Source organism: Chionomys nivalis, chromosome 11 (assembly GCF_950005125.1).
Source record: "Chionomys nivalis chromosome 11, mChiNiv1.1, whole genome shotgun sequence".
Taxonomy (NCBI): domain Eukaryota; kingdom Metazoa; phylum Chordata; class Mammalia; order Rodentia; family Cricetidae; genus Chionomys; species Chionomys nivalis.
In genome coordinates, this window is record NC_080096.1 from 2,139,232 (window position 1) to 2,159,317 (window position 20,086).

A 20,086-nucleotide genomic window follows, 5' to 3' on the forward strand; every position below is an offset into this window, starting at 1 on the left:
TATCCCCACCTGAACTGCCATGGAGGGCCGGGCCCTGCCTGGGACCACTAGACCAACCAGCTCAGCGACCGCCCAGGCCCATACCCTGGGCCTTCGGTTGTCCTACCATAACCGCTACCCCATCTGGGAACTGCTAGAGCGTGAGAAGGTCCTGCATGACTCAGGACCCGCGTGACTCAGGGCCGGTGAGGGTTCAGTGAGGATGGCGAGCCAGAGACCTTGAACCAGACCATGAACATTTTGTGGGTGGGGCTGACAGGACAAAAGGGTGTACTGGTGACACACCACAGCTCCCAAGGCCACGAGGATGGATGGAGAGGTGCTGCAAAGATGGAGGAACGAAGTGGTTTTCGTTTGTTTGTTGTTTTGTTAATTAGTTTGGGGGGAGTTCCTTTCAGGAGGCAATGTAGGGGTGAGGGGCAGATATGAAGGTAAATGGGATTGGGGTGCATAATGTGAAATTCCCAAAGAATCAATAAATAATTATGTTATTTAAAAAAAAAGAGTGTAATTCAGAGGAATGGGAAGCAGAAGGAAGACTAGCAGAAGGGGCAGGGTCAGCCACATCCACGTCATGGGGCCATCAGGGCTCTCGGGAAGCCCTGACAATTATCCCTGACACCCCACCCAGCACTTTTTCTTTCTGGTCACCTCCCAGCCACCATCCCATAAATGGACCTGGGAGAAATCACAGCCCGATTAGCAGCTTCCTGCCATTCTCTGGCCTCCATCCCTCCATCAGCCCCACACAAACACGGCGCAGTCCGCCGAGCACCCTGAGGCTGACACTGTCCTCCTACGGTTTCCAGGTCACACGAAGCAAGGAAGCTTCACAATGGCTGGGGAAGGGCTGGACTTAGCAGCCAGGGCACTGCCCTTCTGTGGGGGACGCTAGAGGTGACGGAGGAACGGGGAGGCTGGAAATAAAGGAGCATCTCTCTCCGCTGCATGAGGACTCCTGAGTCCACCTAGTTCTCACTGTCCCTGTGGGCACACGGCCTGGGAGGGAACTGTGGGAAGCTGCTTATGTTCACACCTGACCGTGGAGAAGCCAGGACATCTAAGGGGACCATGGGGAACCAGGACATCTAAGGGTTCCAGGCACTGAGGAGGACCTGAGACTTCTGCTCTAGGGCAGAAGCCCTATCCGCCTGCTCCTGTCCTGGTCTCACTCACGACAGTGGGAAGCACACAGCCGAGCTGGTGTGAGGCTTCCCAGGGTCTCTAGCCCACAGGACGGAGAACTGCAGAGCCAGGCGACTCCATCCCTGGAGGTCACAGCTGACACAGATCCACCTGAACCCTCAGCAAAGTGACCCTGTATGCTATTGCCCCCGCTGCCAACAGGTATTGGGGCCTCCTTTAATAATACCTGGACAAGTGGACCCCGCCTGAGCTCCGACTGTGTATTACATCCAGTAGTAGAGACAGGACATCACTTGTTACACCCATAGCTCTGAGACGGGCATTGTCATTCCTGCCAAGGTCTTGGGGACTGACACACCGCAGGTCACAGGAGCAGGGATGGAACTAAGCCCAGAGTTCCTTGCCTCCATTGCCTGGTTCACATAGGGTAGGTGTCCAGCCCACTAGAAGCCACTTGTCCCACATTCCTGCCTGGGTCAGGCCCTGCCTAGCCCAGTGTCTCACTAACAGAATCTCAGAGAGGCCGCCATGCTGACCATGAGGCTGTGGCTCCCGGCATGATGCCAGCTCCAGAAAGACAGAAGTGAGAGGGGTAACACCAACTTGATGATGCAGGGCAGACACCATAACCAAACCCTGCCCTGCCAATAGCCACCCCAGGATGTCCCCCACCTGCCTAGCCTCAACTCCACACCCCGTCCCACGCTAACCACAACATAGTCTCCTCACCAGACCAACGGCTCCCAAGGCAGGTGCTGTCCCTGCCAGCCCCCGGCCCAACACCAGCCATGAGTAGCTACCGGGCACAGCCTGAGAAACTGGTGGACAAACGAAGGAGTATGTGGCCATCACGGAATGTGCTGGATCTCCAGCCTCTAGGGAGGAGACAGGCCCAGGTTCACACCTGCACCGGCCCCTCAAGGATGGGAACCAGACTGTGATAAACAAGAAAGGCGAAGAACATCCGGAGACAGAGATGCTGGATCACAGGCTCGGCCGCGGCCATTAAATAAACAAGGCCAGACACGTAACTAGGGGCCCTCCATTGAAAACAAGCCTCAAAACAAACAACTAAGGAAGCCCTGGCTCTGGGTGGAGATCCTGCGGTGGCTCCCAGGTCATGTGACAACCAGAGGCCCCCCCCCCCCCCCGCCACCACTAGCAGCCTCACCAGAGCTGGGTGGCCCTGCTCCCGTATCCTCTTCTGCCACAGACTGGGAGTTACAAGCCACCTGAGCTCTCTGTCGCTAAGGGATAATCCTTCCGTAGACTGAAAATGCGTTGCTCTCAGTGTTAATAAAAAGATGATTGGTTAATAGCTAGGCATGATTTGGGGGGCATAGAGAACGCTGGGAAGAAGACGGGCAGGGTCTAAGGAGTCTCAAGCAGATGCAGACAGAAACAAGATGAACGTGCTATGTTGAAAGAAAGTACCGCCACATGCCAGAGGATAGATAAGAAGTATGGGAAAATTTAAAATGTAAGAGTTAGCTAGCGATAAGCCTGAGCGTTTATAACAAATAACAAGTCTCTGTGTGGTTATTTGGAGCGACTGCCAGGACACAGAAAAGGTCTGCCTACACTTTACAGTTCTGCATGCGGACGACAACCTGACATCCGGCTCATACAGACAAGCCGAGTCGTCATGGCTATACCCACAGCCCTGTTACAGGCCCACCCTGCCCACAAAAGCCAGCACCCGTGTCTTGCCTGTACAGCTGGGTCAAGCCTGGCTTGGCCTGCCTCTGCCCACTCTCGCCCTGGGATATTCACCAGACACCGGCTCAAGACTCAGAGGGGACACAGGAACACAGGCGGCCCTGCTCCCCTCCCCGACCCCACCATCCTGCCCACAGCATCCCTATCCATCCACCTGTCCCTGGAAGCCTTCAAGCCCCCTTTCCCTCCCATGCAGCCACACACACCCGATGCTTCCCTATTCTCCCATCCCATTATTAGTGCCCCCCTGGCAGACCCAGGGAGCCCCCGCCTCACATCAGAGACCCAGGGGTCCCAGACTTTGATATCTGTGCCCCAAATATAAGCCACAGGAAGAAGGGGACACATCAAGACACCACCAGAGAGCCACAGAAGGAAGGGAGATACTGGTGTTGGGCCAGAACACCCCAACCTGAGGAGTGCTGGACAGCTTCCCAATCTTGTCACCTCCAAGCTGGCCTCCTGTCCTTTTCCCTCTGCTCCTTTCCGGAGAGTGACTCACTTCCCTCCTGAAAAAAAAATCACCAACCGTCCCTTCTCTCTTCCCTACTTCTCACTAGAGTTCACCTCAGGACAAGCAGCTAAGTCTCCAATGGCGAAGTCCACCATGCTTAACCTTTGATGTGAGGAGTGTGGCTCCCAGACACCCCAGTGACTTTCAGGATGATTGTTCGAGAGGAATACCACTCTTGCCTGCTGGCCTGTCCCCACGACACCTGCCAGCCACCTGTTCCCATGACACCTGCCAGCCACCTGTCCTAATGATGCCTGCTGGCCACCTGTTCCCACGACACCTGCCAGCTACCTGTCCCCATGACCCCTGCTAGTCACCTGCCCCCATGACACCTGCCAGTCACCTGTCCCCACATTCAGCAGCCAGTCACCTGTCTCCACAATACTTGCCAGCCACCTGTCCCCAACACCCACCTGCCAGCCACCTGTCCCCAAAACACCTGCCAGTCACCTGTATAATACCTGCCAGTCACTGGTCCCCACACCCACCTGCCAGTCACCTGTCCCATACCTGCAGACCAAGGCCTCTCCTCAGCCACAATAGCCATGGTCCATGGTCAGGAGCCTATTCCTTTGTCCCTGGCATGGCCAGATGCTCAGGCTTGCCTTCCTCCCTCTGATGCCAGAACCAGGCCAGCTCTACCTCCCACAATTCTACAGACTATTCTGCGAATCCACTGCCCCTTCCATTTGAATTCTGCTCGAACAGTCTTTGGCAGGCAGAACTGTGGTGCTGGAGTCCCTGGGATCTCTAATGTGACTGAGGGCAGGGACCAAGAGGACAAAAGCTATGTATGGGTCAGTACCCAGAGAGTCAAGGCCAGGCAGATGCTCCCTATTAGACATGCCTCTGTTCAGTCTGCCCAGTACCAGCTGAGAGAGATGAGCACTCACCTGAGAGGCACCCCTCCTGGCCAGGCTTCTGGCTCCACCCAGGACAGCACCTAAACACAGTGCGGGCCTCCGTGGCATACACCTGCCTATAGCTCATATAGTAGACAGTCCTGGAACAGAAGAGAAAGGATGTGTTGATCATTACAGGGCCAGCACTTGGGCTCTCAGAACATCCCAAAGATAGGTCCTTGCCAATGGGGGTTGAGCAGGCGGAAGTGCCCTGGGAGCTGATGCCCCAGACACCAGAGCCTGGCTCCTTCCTCCCCTCAAAGTCTCTGCCTTCTTCACAGGGTGGTTCCATCCTATTCAGGGAGGAATCTTGTCCCCACCCTTGCCTGCCACACAGACTCCTCCCTCACTCAAGTGACCAGTAAGGCACATGGCTGCTTCTCCCGGCTGTTAGCTCTGTCCAGTCTGATACCTTTGTCACTTCTGATACTGAGTTTGAACACTGACTCCCCCAAATCTATGCCTGCCTATAATGGCAACTGACTAGGGAACAAAGTCTGTGTAAGCTGCCACCAGTTAACACGGGGACACACTGAATAGTGCCGTGCTGACATCAGTTAATACGAGGACACACTGAATAGTGCCCACTGACATCAGTTAATACGGGGACACACTGAATAGTACCGTATGACATCAGTTAACATGGGGACACACTGAATAGTACTGTATGACATCAGTTAACATGGGGACACACTGAATAGTACCGTATGACATCAGTTAATACGGGGACACACTGAATAGTGCCCACTGACATCAGTTAACATGGGGACACACTGAATAGTGCCGTATGACATCAGTTAACACGGGGACACACTGAATAGTACCGTATGACATCAGTTAATACGGGGACACACTGAATAGTGCCCACTGACATCAGTTAACATGGGGACACACTGAATAGTGCCGTATGACATCAGTTAATATGGGGACACACTGAATAGTGCCGTATGACATCAGTTAATATGGGGACACACTGAATAGTGCCGTATGACATCAGTTAACACGGGGACACACTGAATAGTGCCGTACTGACATCAGTTAATACGGGGACACACTGAATAGTGCCCACTGACATCAGTTAATACGGGGACACACTGAATAGTGCCCACTGACATCAGTTAATACGGGGACACATTGAATAGTACCATACTAACATCAGTTAATATGGGGACACACTGAATAGTACCGTATGACATCAGTTAACACGGGGACACACTGAATAGTACCGTACTGACATCAGTTAACACGGGGACACACTGAATAGTACCGTACTGACATCAGTTAACACGGGGACACACTGAATAGTACCGTATGACATCAGTTAACACGGGGACACACTGAATAGTGCCGTATTGAGAATACAGGAAGGAAAGCGTGTAGAGATGGGGCAGTTGGTGACACCCCAAGACAGACACAACAGGGCAGCCAGTGGCACCAGACTGGGGGCTGGGACAGCTGCTCCCTCAGGACTTCACCACTATATAGGAATTCCAGCTTCAAAAAATGGTTTGTCTTTTGCATTTTTATGTCTCGTGTGTGGGTACACAAGCATGTGTCTTATATATGTGGAAGCAAGGACAACATTGAGTGTCTTCCTCAATCTTATTTTTTTCTACCTTATTTCTTTGAAGCAGGCTCTCACTGAATGTGGTACTCACCAACTGCCTAGCCTGGCTGCCCAGCAAGCCCCAGGGATCCACCTGTCTGGGTCCCCTCAGCACTGGGATCACAGGTGTGCGATGCTATGCCTAGCATTTTTTTAGATGGATTCTGGAGATCTGAACTCAAGTTTCTATCCAACTGTGCCATCTCCCTGGACTCCTCCAAAGCCATTTTTAAGCCACCTGACCTGCCAGCATTTGTCATAGCAGTGCTAAGAAATGAGCACAAAATGCACAGCTTGGTCAGTGCCCCTGACCCTTCTGACTGTAAAGTCTCTGTAGCCGCAGACCAGGAACAAGACAAAGAGAAACCAGAGACAGAGACGGGGGAGGAAAGACAAGTAAAGAGGAGATGGTTGACTCCAGCCTCCCGACTGGTCTCCAGCCTGCAGTACCAACTGCCCTCAAGGCGGTAGGGTTACCCTCCTACCCAGAAGCGAGGCCCATGGTCACAAGGTCAAGGGCACTTAAGGCCCTGGGAATGGTCAGGTGGCCCAGGCTGTATCTCTAGGCAACAAACCAGGCTGTGTTTTCTGGTCCAGTACACAGGAAGCCATGTGGCCCTGGGCTCTGCCCAATAAACAAGGCTGAGGCCACTTCCCGGAAGTGTGTGTTCCTACACAGGCTCGACACACAGAAAGTCTCGGAGCACTTTACAAAATACCACCTTGGCAGGACATGAAACCGACCACAGCGTGAACAATATTTGGCAGCGACAGAGCACTAGAGTCTGGCCATCGTAAATATTTATCCCCTTGCCTGGGCTGCAGACAGGGCTGGGCTATGTGCAGCTCCCCCTGGACACTCTTCTACAAGGCCCCCTGAAGGAAAAGATTCCTGGAGAGGCCAGGCAGCCATGAGAACCAAACTCAGCTCACCTTCAGATAACAAACATCAGCTCCTGTAGGGCTGGGGGCTTCTGGGAACAGGTCAGAATGGAGGCTGCTGGGGACCAGGTCAGAATGGAGGCTGCTGGGAACAGGTCAGAATGGAGGCTGCTGGGACAAGGTCAGAATGGAGGCTGCTGGAACAAGGTCAGAATAGAGGCTTCTGGGACAAGGTCAGAATAGAGGCTTCTGGGACAAGGTCAGAATGAAGGCTTCTGGGAACAGGTCAGAATGGAGGCTTCTGGGACAAGGTCAGAATGGAGGCTTCTGGGACAAGGTCAGAATGGAGGCTGTTGGATGGAGGCTTCTGGGACCAGGTCAGAATAGAGGCTTCTGGGACCAGGTCAGAATAGACGCCATAGTACTCAAGCTGGGCTTTCCAAGAGGGCCTGTGACCCCATGATTTGAATACCTGCCACCTTCCATTCCTTACCCCTTCCTTTTTCTTTCTTTTTTTTTAAATATTTATTTATTATGCATACAATATTCTGTCTGTGTGTATGTCTGCCGGCCAGTAGAGGGCATCAGACCTCATTACAGATGGTTGTGAGCCACCATGTGGTTGCCGGGAATTGAACTCAGGACCTTTGGAAGAGCAGACAATGCTCTTAACCACTGAGCCATCTCTCTAGCCCCCTTCCTTTCTTTTTCTAAAGGACTCCTCCCTCACCCCTCAAAGGACCTCTTCATGTAGTCTGGAGAGTACCTAACCTGGCGACCTGGCTGTCTGTCTGGTCTCACAGTGAGATCCTCTCAGGTGTCACGACAGCCTCACCTGTCATCGATGAGGTGACACATCACCACCAAACGCCCATGACTTTAAGACAAAAGATGGTGCCAGGAGCCACCAGGTGACAGCCACACGTGGGACACGGCCTAAGCAATCACTATAGCCTCACCCAGGCCAATCCAGAAGGGAAAACTGAGACCAGAACAAGTTCTCGGCCTAGTCACGCACACAGATGAAGGCTAGGACCCGGAGTCCAAACTGGGATGCTCTGCCTGGCTGGCCACACAGGAGCTCAAGAGAAGAGTTCCCCCCTGCAACCACCATCCCAAAAAAACTAATGGCTTAGGGAAGTAAGAAAACATAAGTTTGAACCCCCAACATCCATGTAGACAGCTGGGCATGGCTACATATACATGTATCCCCAACAGTAGGAGCTTGCTGGTCAGCCAGCCCGGCCAAAACGGTGCCTTTCCAGCTCGATAAGAGAACCCACCTCAAGACAGTAAGGAAGAGCGGGATAGATGGTGACATCTCTGACCTCCATGTGCACACACACGGTCACACCCACTCATACGTATCTTGCACACTCACATGCATGAACCATACACACATATAACATCAGAAAGAGGAAGACAGAACAGAGAAGCTTCCATATCAGCATGGCCACACCGTGGTCAAAGCCCGACGTTACAGTGTGAAGTCCATCAGGGCTTAGACATCACTAAGCCCACTGTTGACTGCACAGGGGGCCTCGGCACGTGACTGAGTTACAGGCTTAGCCGGCTGCAAGGCTGACAATAGGGCCCACTAGCCGAGCCCAGTCCCAGAGACCACTGTGTGCTATCCCCACATCCCATTCTGACCTCATTTTCATATTAAACACCTGTTCCACCGAGACCAACCTCAGACTACAATCCAGTGTGGGCTCTGCTCATGAGCCAGGAAGAAGGACAGGCCTGAGGGTTCCGGGTAGAGACGAGGACCCAGTCACAGTTAGTGGGAAAGAAGCAGCATCCCACAGGGCCAGGCACACTGGAGAAGGGGGTGGATAGTCCCAGGGCTGGGTTCTTAAGAGGTATGAGCTGGGGCCACCACAGCAGGGCAGCTCCTGGAAGATCAGCTGTCCAGATGAGGATGGGGGAATCTCCCAGGGCTGGGGAGAGATAGCAAGAAAGACTTCAGGACTCAAGCATGCCTGTGTTTACTGTATACTGAGCGCTGAGGTGGGCCTGGGTGGTATGGGTACTACTGAGTTCTGATCCCCATGAGCTAGTGGGACCCCCTTCATTCTCTGTAGGCACTGAGGCACACAACTCAGGTATACCTCAGAGCAGGATGGGTGAGGGAAACAGGCCTACGTCCAACACAGAGAATGGCCTCAACTATAGTAAACAGCTGCTCATCCACGGAGCCCTCGTCCCCACCTAGAACCCAAAACGCCACATGGGACCCCCACCCCAACCTCGGGATTGAATGTCTATGTTACAGGCCAGAGAGTAGGTGAAGGGTACCAGATGCCTTGAGCTGGGCAGTATGATGGGGGATCCCAGAACCTAGATACAAGCCCTCTTGAGATATCCAGAAAACCCTGACCCAACACTATGCCATATACACCGTTCCCCCACACCTACCCACCAATGTCCTGTCTCCCCAACACACGTGCACAGCCAGGGAAGTGTGGCCCTCCCAGATATCAGAGGACATCATGCCAGGATGCTGGAGGCCATCAGCCACATAGGAAACCCTGCCAACCTATAGACCTAGACTGCCACAGAGTCTCCAGCCTCAGGGCTCCAGTGGCTTCCAAATAGAGTGTCTTTCACGTGCTATGACAGGGAAACAAGCTTAGTGGACCAAGCCCTGCTTCATAAGCATGTATAAGCATGTGCACCCATGTGCACCCATGGCCATGTGAGGGCTGGAAGGAAAAGGCACAGATGTCAACCTCTGAGACCAGGTCAAGACCTCCCCTTCTGCCTCTGAGTTCTTAAGTCTCCTGACCTGCTGCACATCACTCCATGGGGAGGGGCTCTGCTATGCTTCGCAGACTTGAGCCGCATGCCCCGCCTCGTCTAGGCCAGCACCTCACCCTGCAGCACCCACCACCTCAGGCATCACCGGGTGAGGAGACCAACCACAGTCCCTAAGAAACAAGGTTTCTCGGCTGTACTTTTTCCATCTCTTTTCTACACCAGCCCTAATGGACGACAAACAAATACTGAATTCTGAGTGGCCTCTGGAGCTCCTGGACCAAGCACAGCAGGCCCAGGTACCCCATGAACCCTGGCTTCCACGAGAGCAGAAGCAGGCAACACTAAAGGCTTCCCCCTGCTGAGCACCCTGCCCAGCTCAGGACTCCTCAGACACACACCTCCACCTGGCTAGGGTTGCAGCCAACTCTGCCACGCCCTTAACCACCCAATGTTTCCACGGCTCTCCCCCACTGCCCAGCTTCCCCTCGGCCCTGCGGAGGAGAGCTATGCAAAGGCACTCCTTAAGATTTGGTTTTTAAATAAAACATTGAGCAATAAGTTTTTCACAGGCTTGGGAACTGGGCCCAGAGGTCAGGTGGCAAACATCTCCAGCTGGGACCTCAGCTGGCTGAGCAGGGCTTCTACCTTCTGGCCAATCAGCACACCTCCCCTGCAAGGTCCCACCACCACCAGGGCTCCTCCCTACCCTCATAAGTGGCCAGGGCCTGCCCAAGCAGGCCTTCTAGAGTCTGGGAATAAGAGACCATATCCTCGATGAGAGATGGAACCAAGGTGGGGCTCCAGTCCTAGCTGTCTGACCCTAGAGGTCATTGCTGCAGTTCTAGCCGAGAACTGTTCCCCCGTTAGACCAGGACGCCCACCACGTACCTGCGCTCCTGGCCAATGCACCATGCCTGCTGCCCACAGCCTGCTCTCCACACAGGCACGATGCGACTGAAGGCTTGCACACAGGGCTGGCGGTGGCCCACCAGGGTCAGCTTCTGCTCGGCACACACGTGGGGCCTGGAAAGAAGGACAATGACATTCAACTTCTCCACTACCAACAGCTGGCTGGCACCAGTCACGCCTCCAGAGCTATAGTAAGCATTCAGCTATGACTGGGCCACAGCACAAGCCCACCTGGCATCTACTCTGGACTCCAGGACAAGGGCACTGAGAGGGACTGATGGCCACAGCATCTTCTGCCAGGATCCTGTATTGTATGAGGCACTGCCCTAGTACCTAAGAATCTTCAAGGTAGGCAGGGTCATCCATTCCTTTTGAACAGCCCTGGTCGAGGCTCAGGCTGGTCCCCAAGTCCAGGTCCCCAGAATAATGCTCTTTCCACACCCCCTTCACCCCTGCTACCTCAGTGCCTCCCCTGTATTCTCAGAATACACAGGGGTATGTGGACAAGACCCAAGAGTAGGGATGGGCTCAAGGAGGAATTAGGAAAGAGAAAACCAAAAACTCTGGCCACTATCCAGCCATACCCAGGGCAGTGATTCTTCTTATGTCTCTGCTCTTCACTTGTCCCAGAAGCCAGCCTAGGGGAGCACAGAGTGCCCAAGGTGGGTGACCTAAGACAGCTCTCCAGGCCCACCAAAGGGAGAAAAGGCTCCAGCCCTCTGAGAGAAAATCAACTAGAGGGATAATCTGGAGACGCTCACCAAGCAATGGAAGCAAAGCTCAGGCTCACTCAAGCCTGTACCCTCCGAGGGACCAAGGAATACAAAAGCAAGTCGTGGGACAGAAGACAAGACCCACTACATTGGACCAAGCCTGGCAAACAGGTGAGTACCTCACATGGCCAGGCTCTGAGCTCAATCCCGAGCACCAAGGGTTACCAGGACACTCACACGGGCCACAGTCATTTTCCAACTTGCTCAGAGCCTGAAATCCTCAGTATACACAGTGAGCAGGGTATTCCTCCCACCCTAGCAGAGGTCCCTGCTAGGGGATATAGATGCTTCCTTAGCTTTGCCTGACCTCTGCCTCCACCCCATGCCCAATGAGGCACCCCTCCCCAAGTGACTTCTACATTCTCAGTGACTGCTGGGTGCTGTCCAAAGTCCAGCACTTAAGAGACCCGGACCACGCCAACCAGCAGCTCTGGCCCTAGACCAGCCACCCCCAGACGGATGTTCTGACCAAAAAGCCTTTATTTTTGTTTTTTCCCTGGCTCTGCTACATGGGAAGCCACCCCCTCCGGGAAGTGTACGGACCACCTGCAGTCAAGATGTCCACAGAAAACAAACATCAGGGGCTCCCAGCCTGGAGTAGGGACTGCACCTGCCCAGCCATAGCATCAGGGTCTCCCAGTCATGACATCAGGGTCTCCCAGCCATGGCATCAGGGTCTCCCAGCCAGGGCATCAGGGGCTCCCAGCCAGGGCATCAGGGTCTCCCAGCCAGGGCATCAGGGGCTCCCAGCCAGGGCATCAGGGGCTCCCAGCCAGGGCATCAGGGGCTCCCAGCCTAGAGCAGCGTCTGCACTACCCAGCCACGGTATCAGGGGTTCTGCACCTGGCCAGCATGACACCAGACCATCTAAACCCTAGCTTTCCATCAGTCACGACACAGGCAAGGCAGAGTCAGCACCGCAGCCATCAGCAATCCTAGGTGCAGGACTGTCACATGTCCTGAGACCTCCCAGTCCCATGACACCTTCCCCAGTCTCCCAAATGTCCCATCTAGGGCAGGAGCTAGCCATCTCAAGTCTGGGGTGACTCAGGGCAAGGACTCTCAGGTGCCAGGCCAAAGCAGTGGGACCTGGAGTATGCTGTGGACCCCACATGTGCACTATTAACTGTGAACACATTCTCTGTGGCCAGGTAGAATCCCAGACAGGACGAAGCAGAAGGGTCAGATGGGAAAGGTTTTTGCCACCTCCTAGAGACAATCCCCAGGGAGACAGACGACCACAACCACCACCACGACAATGATGACAACAACGACCACAACCACAACCACCCTCCTCCTCCCCCGTGCTGACACCAGGCACCTTCAAGGCATCAGCCCATGGAGCTTGCTGGCCGCTTTCATCACCTGACAAGAGGTGACAGTGATTTCCCCTGAACTGTCTTAAAGTCACCTGCCAACCAGACACGGTACCTGGACCAAAGACCCCTCCTCTTCCTGAGCTCTGCTGAGATTCTGTGCTGCTCGGATGGCTAGCTAAGGAATGGGGAACCCAGACTTCCGAGAGCCTTTGTAGGCCGAGGATCCCAAGCTGGGACACAGGGAGAGACCAGGGCAAGGGTTTGCCCAAGGGCAGCAGTTCCCACACAGGGAAAGCCCTCAGCATTCCGTGGCCTGGGTCCTGACCTTTTGGTCCTTGTGGCCTCCACTTTGCGGTATGCCCACAGGATAGTGCCCTCTATGGAACCCCTGACCATATGCCACACACATACACATACATACACACACATACACATACACACGCCTGCCCTCTGGCCAGTGGTAAGTGCAGCTGATTGGAGGAACAACAGGAGGTGGGGCCTAGGAGAGGGGACACTGGGTGTGTTTCCCTAACCACTTAGAACCCTTCCTGTCAGGTGGTAGCTGCTCCAGTGTGGTCACACAGTCACATTCCCTGACTGCATGCTCACTCTGTCCACCCTCTGACCCCTGCCCCTGTGCTCTGTGCCTCTCGAAGGCCCGAGAGAGCAGCAGAGCGGGCATTAGGACATCCGTGACAGGTAGAGAATGCCACCGTCCCCCACCATGTGAGGATGGTCTGCAGGAAGCCACATGGACAAGAGACCAGTCCAGGGGCTTCTAAGTTCTTACAGGGACCCAGCAAGGTGGTTAACTGACATTAACAGGGACACGGGGAGGCACAAGCAGGGCTCAGTGCCTCTCCTAGGAAGTGCAGGCAAAGGTACATGGTGGAGGATGGGGGATACTAGAGGAAGGGAAGGAAGAGATAAAAAGACAGCCTCAGCTCAGGCCCCAGAAGAACCCAGCAAACACTGAGCGGAAGGTGTCTTTCTATTTCTTGTATTTGCATGTGGCTTCTCACTGAGGCAGGAAAGGCAAAGCCCAAACCACAAGGTAGACCAGGGGCCAGCAGAGGAAGGGGACTTCAGCCCAGCTGCAGAGCCATCTGCTGAAGCATGGAATGTTACTCCGAGAAGTCTCTGAAGGAGCTAGAGGCCAGGGGTGCTCAGGGCAATGGCACCTTTTACCTAGGTGTGGAAGTGGGAGGCACACCGTCTCTATAACCAGCCTGACCCTGTTTCAGGAGGATGATTTGTCTCTGCCTTCCTCATCTGGCCTCATGGCTCACCTCTGAGCATACTTCCCCTGGCCTGGGTACAGCTGGCACACCGGCAAGTGAGAGGCTTTAGGGATAGGAGCCCAGTGGCTGTCTGGGGCCTAGCAACACTGTGAGAAGGCAGATGAAGTCCCTCAGAGGCCTCCCACCAGGCACAAGATGGTCACAGGAGGTTCAGCAGACATGCATTCCTTCCCCTGCTCTGCCCCCCCACCACGGCACGGCACCTCCTGTCTTCTGGGACATCTGGCCATTCACCTTGTCGGCTTCCCCACACCCTGAAGAGGGGCATTAGGGGCTACACAACAGATCCACAGAGAACGTGGCTGTTTAAGCCCTCAGGGCCAGGAGGCCCAAAGAGCTTGCAAGACGGAACTTGAGCTCGGAGGGACCTGCCTGGGGTAGGAGGGGTCATCGTCAGTCATTAGCTGATTCCAAAGCCCTGGTGGGTTTCTTAGCATAGCTGCCCAAGGGACTTCTGCCTGGGAGAAGCCTGTGCTTTGAAGCTGTGTATGGACACTGTGGAATGGTCTCACCCGGGACTCAGAGCTACAGCACCCAGGCAGCCTCTCTATCCTCACCGGGGCTGCAGGAATACCTTACGCAGCCATCCACGCCAGCCTTGCACTGCTCGGCAGTCATTCCCATCTCCGGATGATACAGCCAAGCCAAGCTTCCACGAAACTGAAAAGTCACTCGAGGCAAAAACCAAGCAGGTAGCTGGGCTCTACCCACTGAATCTGAGCACCCCCAGGCAACAGCAGCCAGAGTCACCCACATTTTCCGCAGATTCACGAGAGCACCTGGGATCCACCGAGGCCATGGCTTGCACACCAGGTGTAGGGGGCAATGGGCAGGGGGACAAAGCACCATGAAAACTCTGCAGCTATCAGTTCATGAACACTGGCCAAAGAGGTGTGGCAGCCGTACCAGGCCCTGCCAGCTCATCAGAACGCCTGGGGGGGGGAGACAAGCAGGGTGGAGAGGGTCAACCAGGAAGAAGTGTTTTCTAGGGCCCTGGCTGCCTTCCCAGCCCCTCTATCCTGCTGCTCTGAGTGGCCGGGAGTTAAGAGTAGACCTGCAAAGTCACCCCTAGAAGCGGGTCCTCACGGGCTTCCTTCCACCTGCTGTCTGCTCAGCAAATCCAGCACTCCTTCTCCAAAGTCCAGAAGGCTATCTCTCCCTCACTGGCCCCGCCAGCTAGGACCCATGTGCCGACGCCCAAGAGATGCAGTTCTGAGGAAGACAGCCAGGATTTTTGGCCAACCTGGAACTCAGACCCACCCAAAATGGACAGTCTTAAGAACAGAGGTCCATTGGGACATAAGGGTCAGGAAGTGGGGGCACATGCCTCAGAGGTGCAGCCCCCACTGCAGGAAGAAGGGAAGGCAGACTCTGGAAAACGCATCAAGCAGGAAGGGGCAGGCTACCCATTCACAACTAGCTCCAACGACTTTCTCAACAGCTGAAGACTTCCTGGGCCCAGGTGAGCAGGACACCGGCAGCAAGGCCTTGGCTCCACTCCCAGGGAGATCATCAGGAGTGGACAGAGCTGGGTGGAGAACCCATTCAGGGCGACCAACTGTTTCCACATGTGCCAGATTGCATCCATCCACCCAGAACTTCAGGAAGCCTGTGTCTGCTGCCCCTCTCAATCATGAAAAGGGGCAGGCAGGCTGGCAACCCTAGCCCATCAAGCTAATTGCGATATAATTGTCCTGGGGTTGAAGCTTCTTCTGGGCAAACTCACAGCTAAGAGACATAAACAGAAGTCAGGGATCCATACTGCTCCCATTCTCCGGTAAGATGTCCCCAACTCAGACCAGCTCTCCTTTGTAATGGTCACAAGGATCAAAGGCAAGACCTAGGGTGGGGGGGTCCTGAGGGCACCTGCCCCAGTGAGAAACTTGTTCTCCCATTCCCCGGGGGAGTCAGCCATGCCTCTGTCCCCAAGGTCAAGTACGAGGTGGATCCTCCCAGTGCCAGTCCTGGCCAGGAGCAGCAAGTCCCTTCTGTGGCTGAATGGGTGCTCTAATTGGCAGAGAGGAAGCCCCAACTCAGGCCTTTTTAGGGACTTTTCCACTCCCCATGCAGCCCCAGCAGCTCTGCCAAGTTTACAAGGCCCCATCTTGCACCCTGGAAGGGCCAGGTGGGGGCCGTATGCCTCTCATCCCTGTACCTCATCCACTTGGGCTCAGTTCGCACCGATTTTCCTTTGAGGCCAACAGAGGGATCGCTTTGCAGTTTAAGAGAGACCGCTAACCAGCCTGTTGGGGAATCATCTTTCAAAATTAAATCCGTCGCCGCTGGCTCCCTGACCCTCTCTTCCTGCTCATTCTAGAACTAAATTCCTTCTCCCGAGGCCCCAGAGCGCACGTGTTTAACACACAAACCAGTTCTGGCAGCCTCCTCTGGGCACCCCCGCCCCTGCGCAGGCCCCCAGACCCCAGGAGACCAGCTTGGGGAGGAAGTGGGACCAGGCGGCTTCCTCTCTGCCGCCTCCAAGCCGGTTCCCCAGCTGGACTCTGCACCGCAGGGGCTTGGATTCCTCACCTCTCCAAACTTCATCATCCGCCTAAGTCTGCAGGACCCTCACGGCAGAGGCGGGAGCCGGGAGACTAGGGGTCCTGTGGCAGCCTCGAGGGCCCCATATCCAACCCTGGACCCCACGTCTAGACCGTCCCCTCCTTGGTTAAGGCAAAGAACCCATTGTTCTGGGGCCCCAGGGACAAAGCCCCAAGCTCTGTTCGGGTCAGCGTCGCTACCGCGAGCCTCGAGACTCGCGCTACTCACATGCTCGGCTGCAGCGGGCGCAGGGGGCGCGGCGGAATGGCTGCAAGCACGGCGGGGAGCAGCAGCATAGCCAGGGCCACCGCGCGCCAAGCCGCTCTCGCCTCCGCCCGGACAGGCATCGTGCGCGCGATCGCGCTCCCACTCGGTCCTCTGCTCGCCGGCTCACAGGCGGCCCTTGCGGCCGCGAGACCCGGTCTTCACGCGCGCCATACCCTGGCGGACAGCGGGACGCCGCAACCGAGCCGCACCAGGTGCGGGGGCGCGTGGTCGCCGCAGGTGCGGATGGTGTAGCTGCCACGAGCGCCGAGAACTTCGCGCTCCGCTCGCAGACACTTGCCAGGAGTGCTGGAGAGCGAACTCGGAGCGGGATGCCCCAGACGTCAGACCCGCCCCGCCGCACGCCCCCCGCCCGGACCCCAGCCCCCTCCCCGCCCCGGCTCCCGCCCCTTTTCGGCCCCACCCCCAGCCCAGGCCACGCCCGTTCCGCCTTCGGCCCCGCCCACACTGTCCCAATTGAGAAAGCCCACTTCCAGCCCCACTCCAGCCCCTCCGCTCCGCGGCTCCTGATCCAGCCCGTAAGGCTAAGCTCGCTTTTCTCTCTCCATTTGAGCATCCTCTGGGCGTTCTCTGCCCACCTCCGGCAGAGAGTCCCAGGTCTGGTCCCGTCCAGGTGTCCGAACTGAGTGTCGCACACCTCGCAAACAGATTTAACCGTGACCTGGGACCCCGGTAAGCGCGTCCGTGACTTCTCCTCTCCACCAACGCTGCATTCACGGTCCCTTGGCCCCTCATTCTGTGCCCGCCTCTGTTGCTCCAGAAGTAGGGAGGAATTGGGGGGCGGGGGCAGCCTTTGTGTGCCTCTGGGCACCTCCTTTGGGTACTGACATAGGTAACACCACCGTCTGGGCATTTGTATTCCTAGTTTTGTGCTGAGTGCTTTGGGTCGGTGGCATGGGGTGGAGTGGACGTGTAGGTACCACTAAGCACCTGCATAGAGGTCTAGAAGGCGAGGCCACTCCCTGCTCCGGGCTCTCTGCTGTCCTTTAATTCTGGTTTTGGTTTGATGTGACTTTCTCGAGGGCTAGGGCCAGACTGTCTAGCGCTAGACATGATATCTCTGGGGCCAGGACTTCCCCGACACCTTTTGAAAGTTGAGCTGGGATCATCTCAAAGGGCACAGTAGGGGACCTCACTGGTTGCAAACAGTTGTGTGAGCATCCGCCCCTGCTCGCCTCATGGAGAGGTGCACCTGCCTTTACATGATTGGTAGGCCTAGCCTGCCCTCCTTTGAAGACCTCCCTCCTCCACCATTCCCTGGGGAGTGAGGTAGGTGTTCCAACGTCCTCTCCCTAATGGCAAGTGCTTGAGGGAACCTCTGGTCAAAGGACCTGGAAGTGGAGGAGCAGAAGCGGCTCACTGGCATTTCAGAAGGCAGCACTCACATTCATGTGTGTGGGTACTGCCTGCTCAGACCTACAGCTGGCCTAAGTGGAGAGCCATGGGGACAGGGAAGGGAGCAGAGCCTCTGCTTACAATACTACATACAGCCTGCAGATCTGAGCACTACCACAGGAGCCTGGCCTTAGGGAGGGAGGGGGGAAGCAGGTGAGGGGGTTCCTGGAACTTGCTACCTGATTCCCCAAACAGGACAGGACCCTACTTTGCCCTTCTCTGTTCTGGACCAGATCTCCCTCTTCTGCCTGAGCTCATCATGCACCCCTCCCTGGATCTCAGTAGTACAGGCTGACTCAAGCGCTGGGTGACTCTAAAGTATTGGCCTCCCAAGTGTCTGCACCCAAGAAATCATCGATTACCCCACCTCATTTCGGGGCCTCCACTGCGGGGAAGTACAGGGTGTCTCCCCAAGTCGGAAACTGCAGTGGGCCCATCTGCTGGTTCCTTCTAAGCACCCCTTTCTCTCCTGGAGCTGACTTTCTCATGAATGCAAACGCGGTCAGTAGAGTGTGCACACATGGACCGGGACCCTGAAAAGGCTCACTGCCTCCTCTGCTAAACCACGCCCCAGGACCAGGGTCTGGGGTGGGTAAACCAAAGAAGACTCCACCCCACAATCATCTCTGGTCATCAGAGGGAAGACGGTGGTCCTGGGTGAGAAAGAGAATCTCTCAGTGGGGCTTGGTCTGGGTGTTTAGTCTCCTGAAACCAATGAGGGGACCTTATTGAAGAAACAAATACCAAAGGAAATGATTTTTGCTGATTTTACAAAAGTACATGGCCTAGGGGCTGGAGAGATGGCTCAGAGGTTAAGAGCATTGCCTGCTCTTCCAAAGGTCCTGAGTTCAATTCCCAGCAACCACATGGTGGCTCATGACCATCTATAAAGGGGTCTGGTGCCCTCTTCTGGCCAGCAGGCATACACACAAACAGAATATTGTATACATAATTAAAAAAAAAAAAAAGGACATGGCCTAGTGCATGAATTTCTAGCCCCCCCACCAAACAATTTTCCTGAATCAAAGTTTTATTGACCTTAGGTTATTCTAGCTTTGTCCGTGCACCAACTCTCTGCTGTGTGAAGAGTCCTGGCAGGTGTCAGGTGGTCAGGCAGACAGGAAGTGGGGCGCTTCCTGTTGGAGTCCTTGTGGTTAGGGTAAGACACCTGTGCACCCCCTTCCGCGGCAGGTGTGTCCTTGCCCAGCTGTCATACACATAGGCAGAGTGGGGTCCGTCCACTATTCCCAGAGTCCTTGTTCCTGGTCAGATGTAGGCAGGTGGACCCTGTAGTGTGGAGCTCACCTCCAAGCAAAGCCCATCACATAGACTGGTGTTGTCTGGAGTCTCACCCCAGCCCAAAGACCCTTTTCTTGTCCGTTCTGGCTCCTGTGAGCATCTGATTGCCTAAAGAGTGTCTAATTCCCAATACAATAGCTGAGTAATCAGGACACTAAGAGTTTGTCATTTTAAAAGTAATCAGAACCTAGGGCTATGACTCAGCTGGTACAGTGCTTGCCTATCCTGCATGATTTTCTGGGTCCAGTCCCCAGCACTACACAAACTAGGTGTGGTGGTGCACACTTGCACTGGGGAGGTAGAGCCAGGCAGAAGTTCAAGGTCATCCTCAGCTACACAGCAAGTTCCATACCATCCGGCTACATGAGACCTTATCTCAAAAAACAAAAACAAAACAAACAAACCCCACAACACTAGAAATCAGAGTATGTTGGGAGCAGTGAGACCCCAGATCCTGAATTTCTTGTAATCCCCTGATCTGAGTGCCTACAGCTGCTCTGAGCACGAGACCTTCAGGAGTTCCTGATGGCAGGAGAGTGGTTTCTGGTGGGTTTGGCTGGGGCATGGCTATCTCTATATAATCTGCCCCTGAACACAATAAAGGAGGCATTCTTGGGGAATTCAAGAGTGTCGCTGTCTCTCTGTGTGTGTTTGTGTATTTTAACCTCCAGCCCCCTTGCCCGAAGCTCGGTAACTGGGTGCCAGCGCACAGAGCGCAGAAATCAGGGTGCA

At 55.1% G+C, this 20,086-nt stretch overlaps 1 protein-coding gene across 5 annotated transcripts in view; it reads right to left on the minus strand.

Annotated features, from left to right (window-relative positions):
* Positions 1-16,937, minus strand: part of Megf6 (multiple EGF like domains 6) — a 99,848-nt gene extending 82,911 nt beyond the window's left edge. For all 5 annotated transcript variants that reach the window (XR_009058011.1, XM_057785202.1, XM_057785203.1 and 2 more), the window contains exons 1-3: positions 16,604-16,937; positions 10,421-10,555; positions 4,273-4,382 (exon numbers count right to left, since the gene is read on the minus strand). Coding sequence is in view for 4 of the 5 variants with exons in the window: in XM_057785202.1 (XP_057641185.1) it covers positions 4,273-4,382; positions 10,421-10,555; positions 16,604-16,722 (364 nt within the window). In the remaining variant the exon portion in view is untranslated. The remainder of the gene's footprint in view (positions 1-4,272; positions 4,383-10,420; positions 10,556-16,603) is intronic.
* Between the last annotated feature and the right edge of the window lie 3,149 nt (positions 16,938-20,086).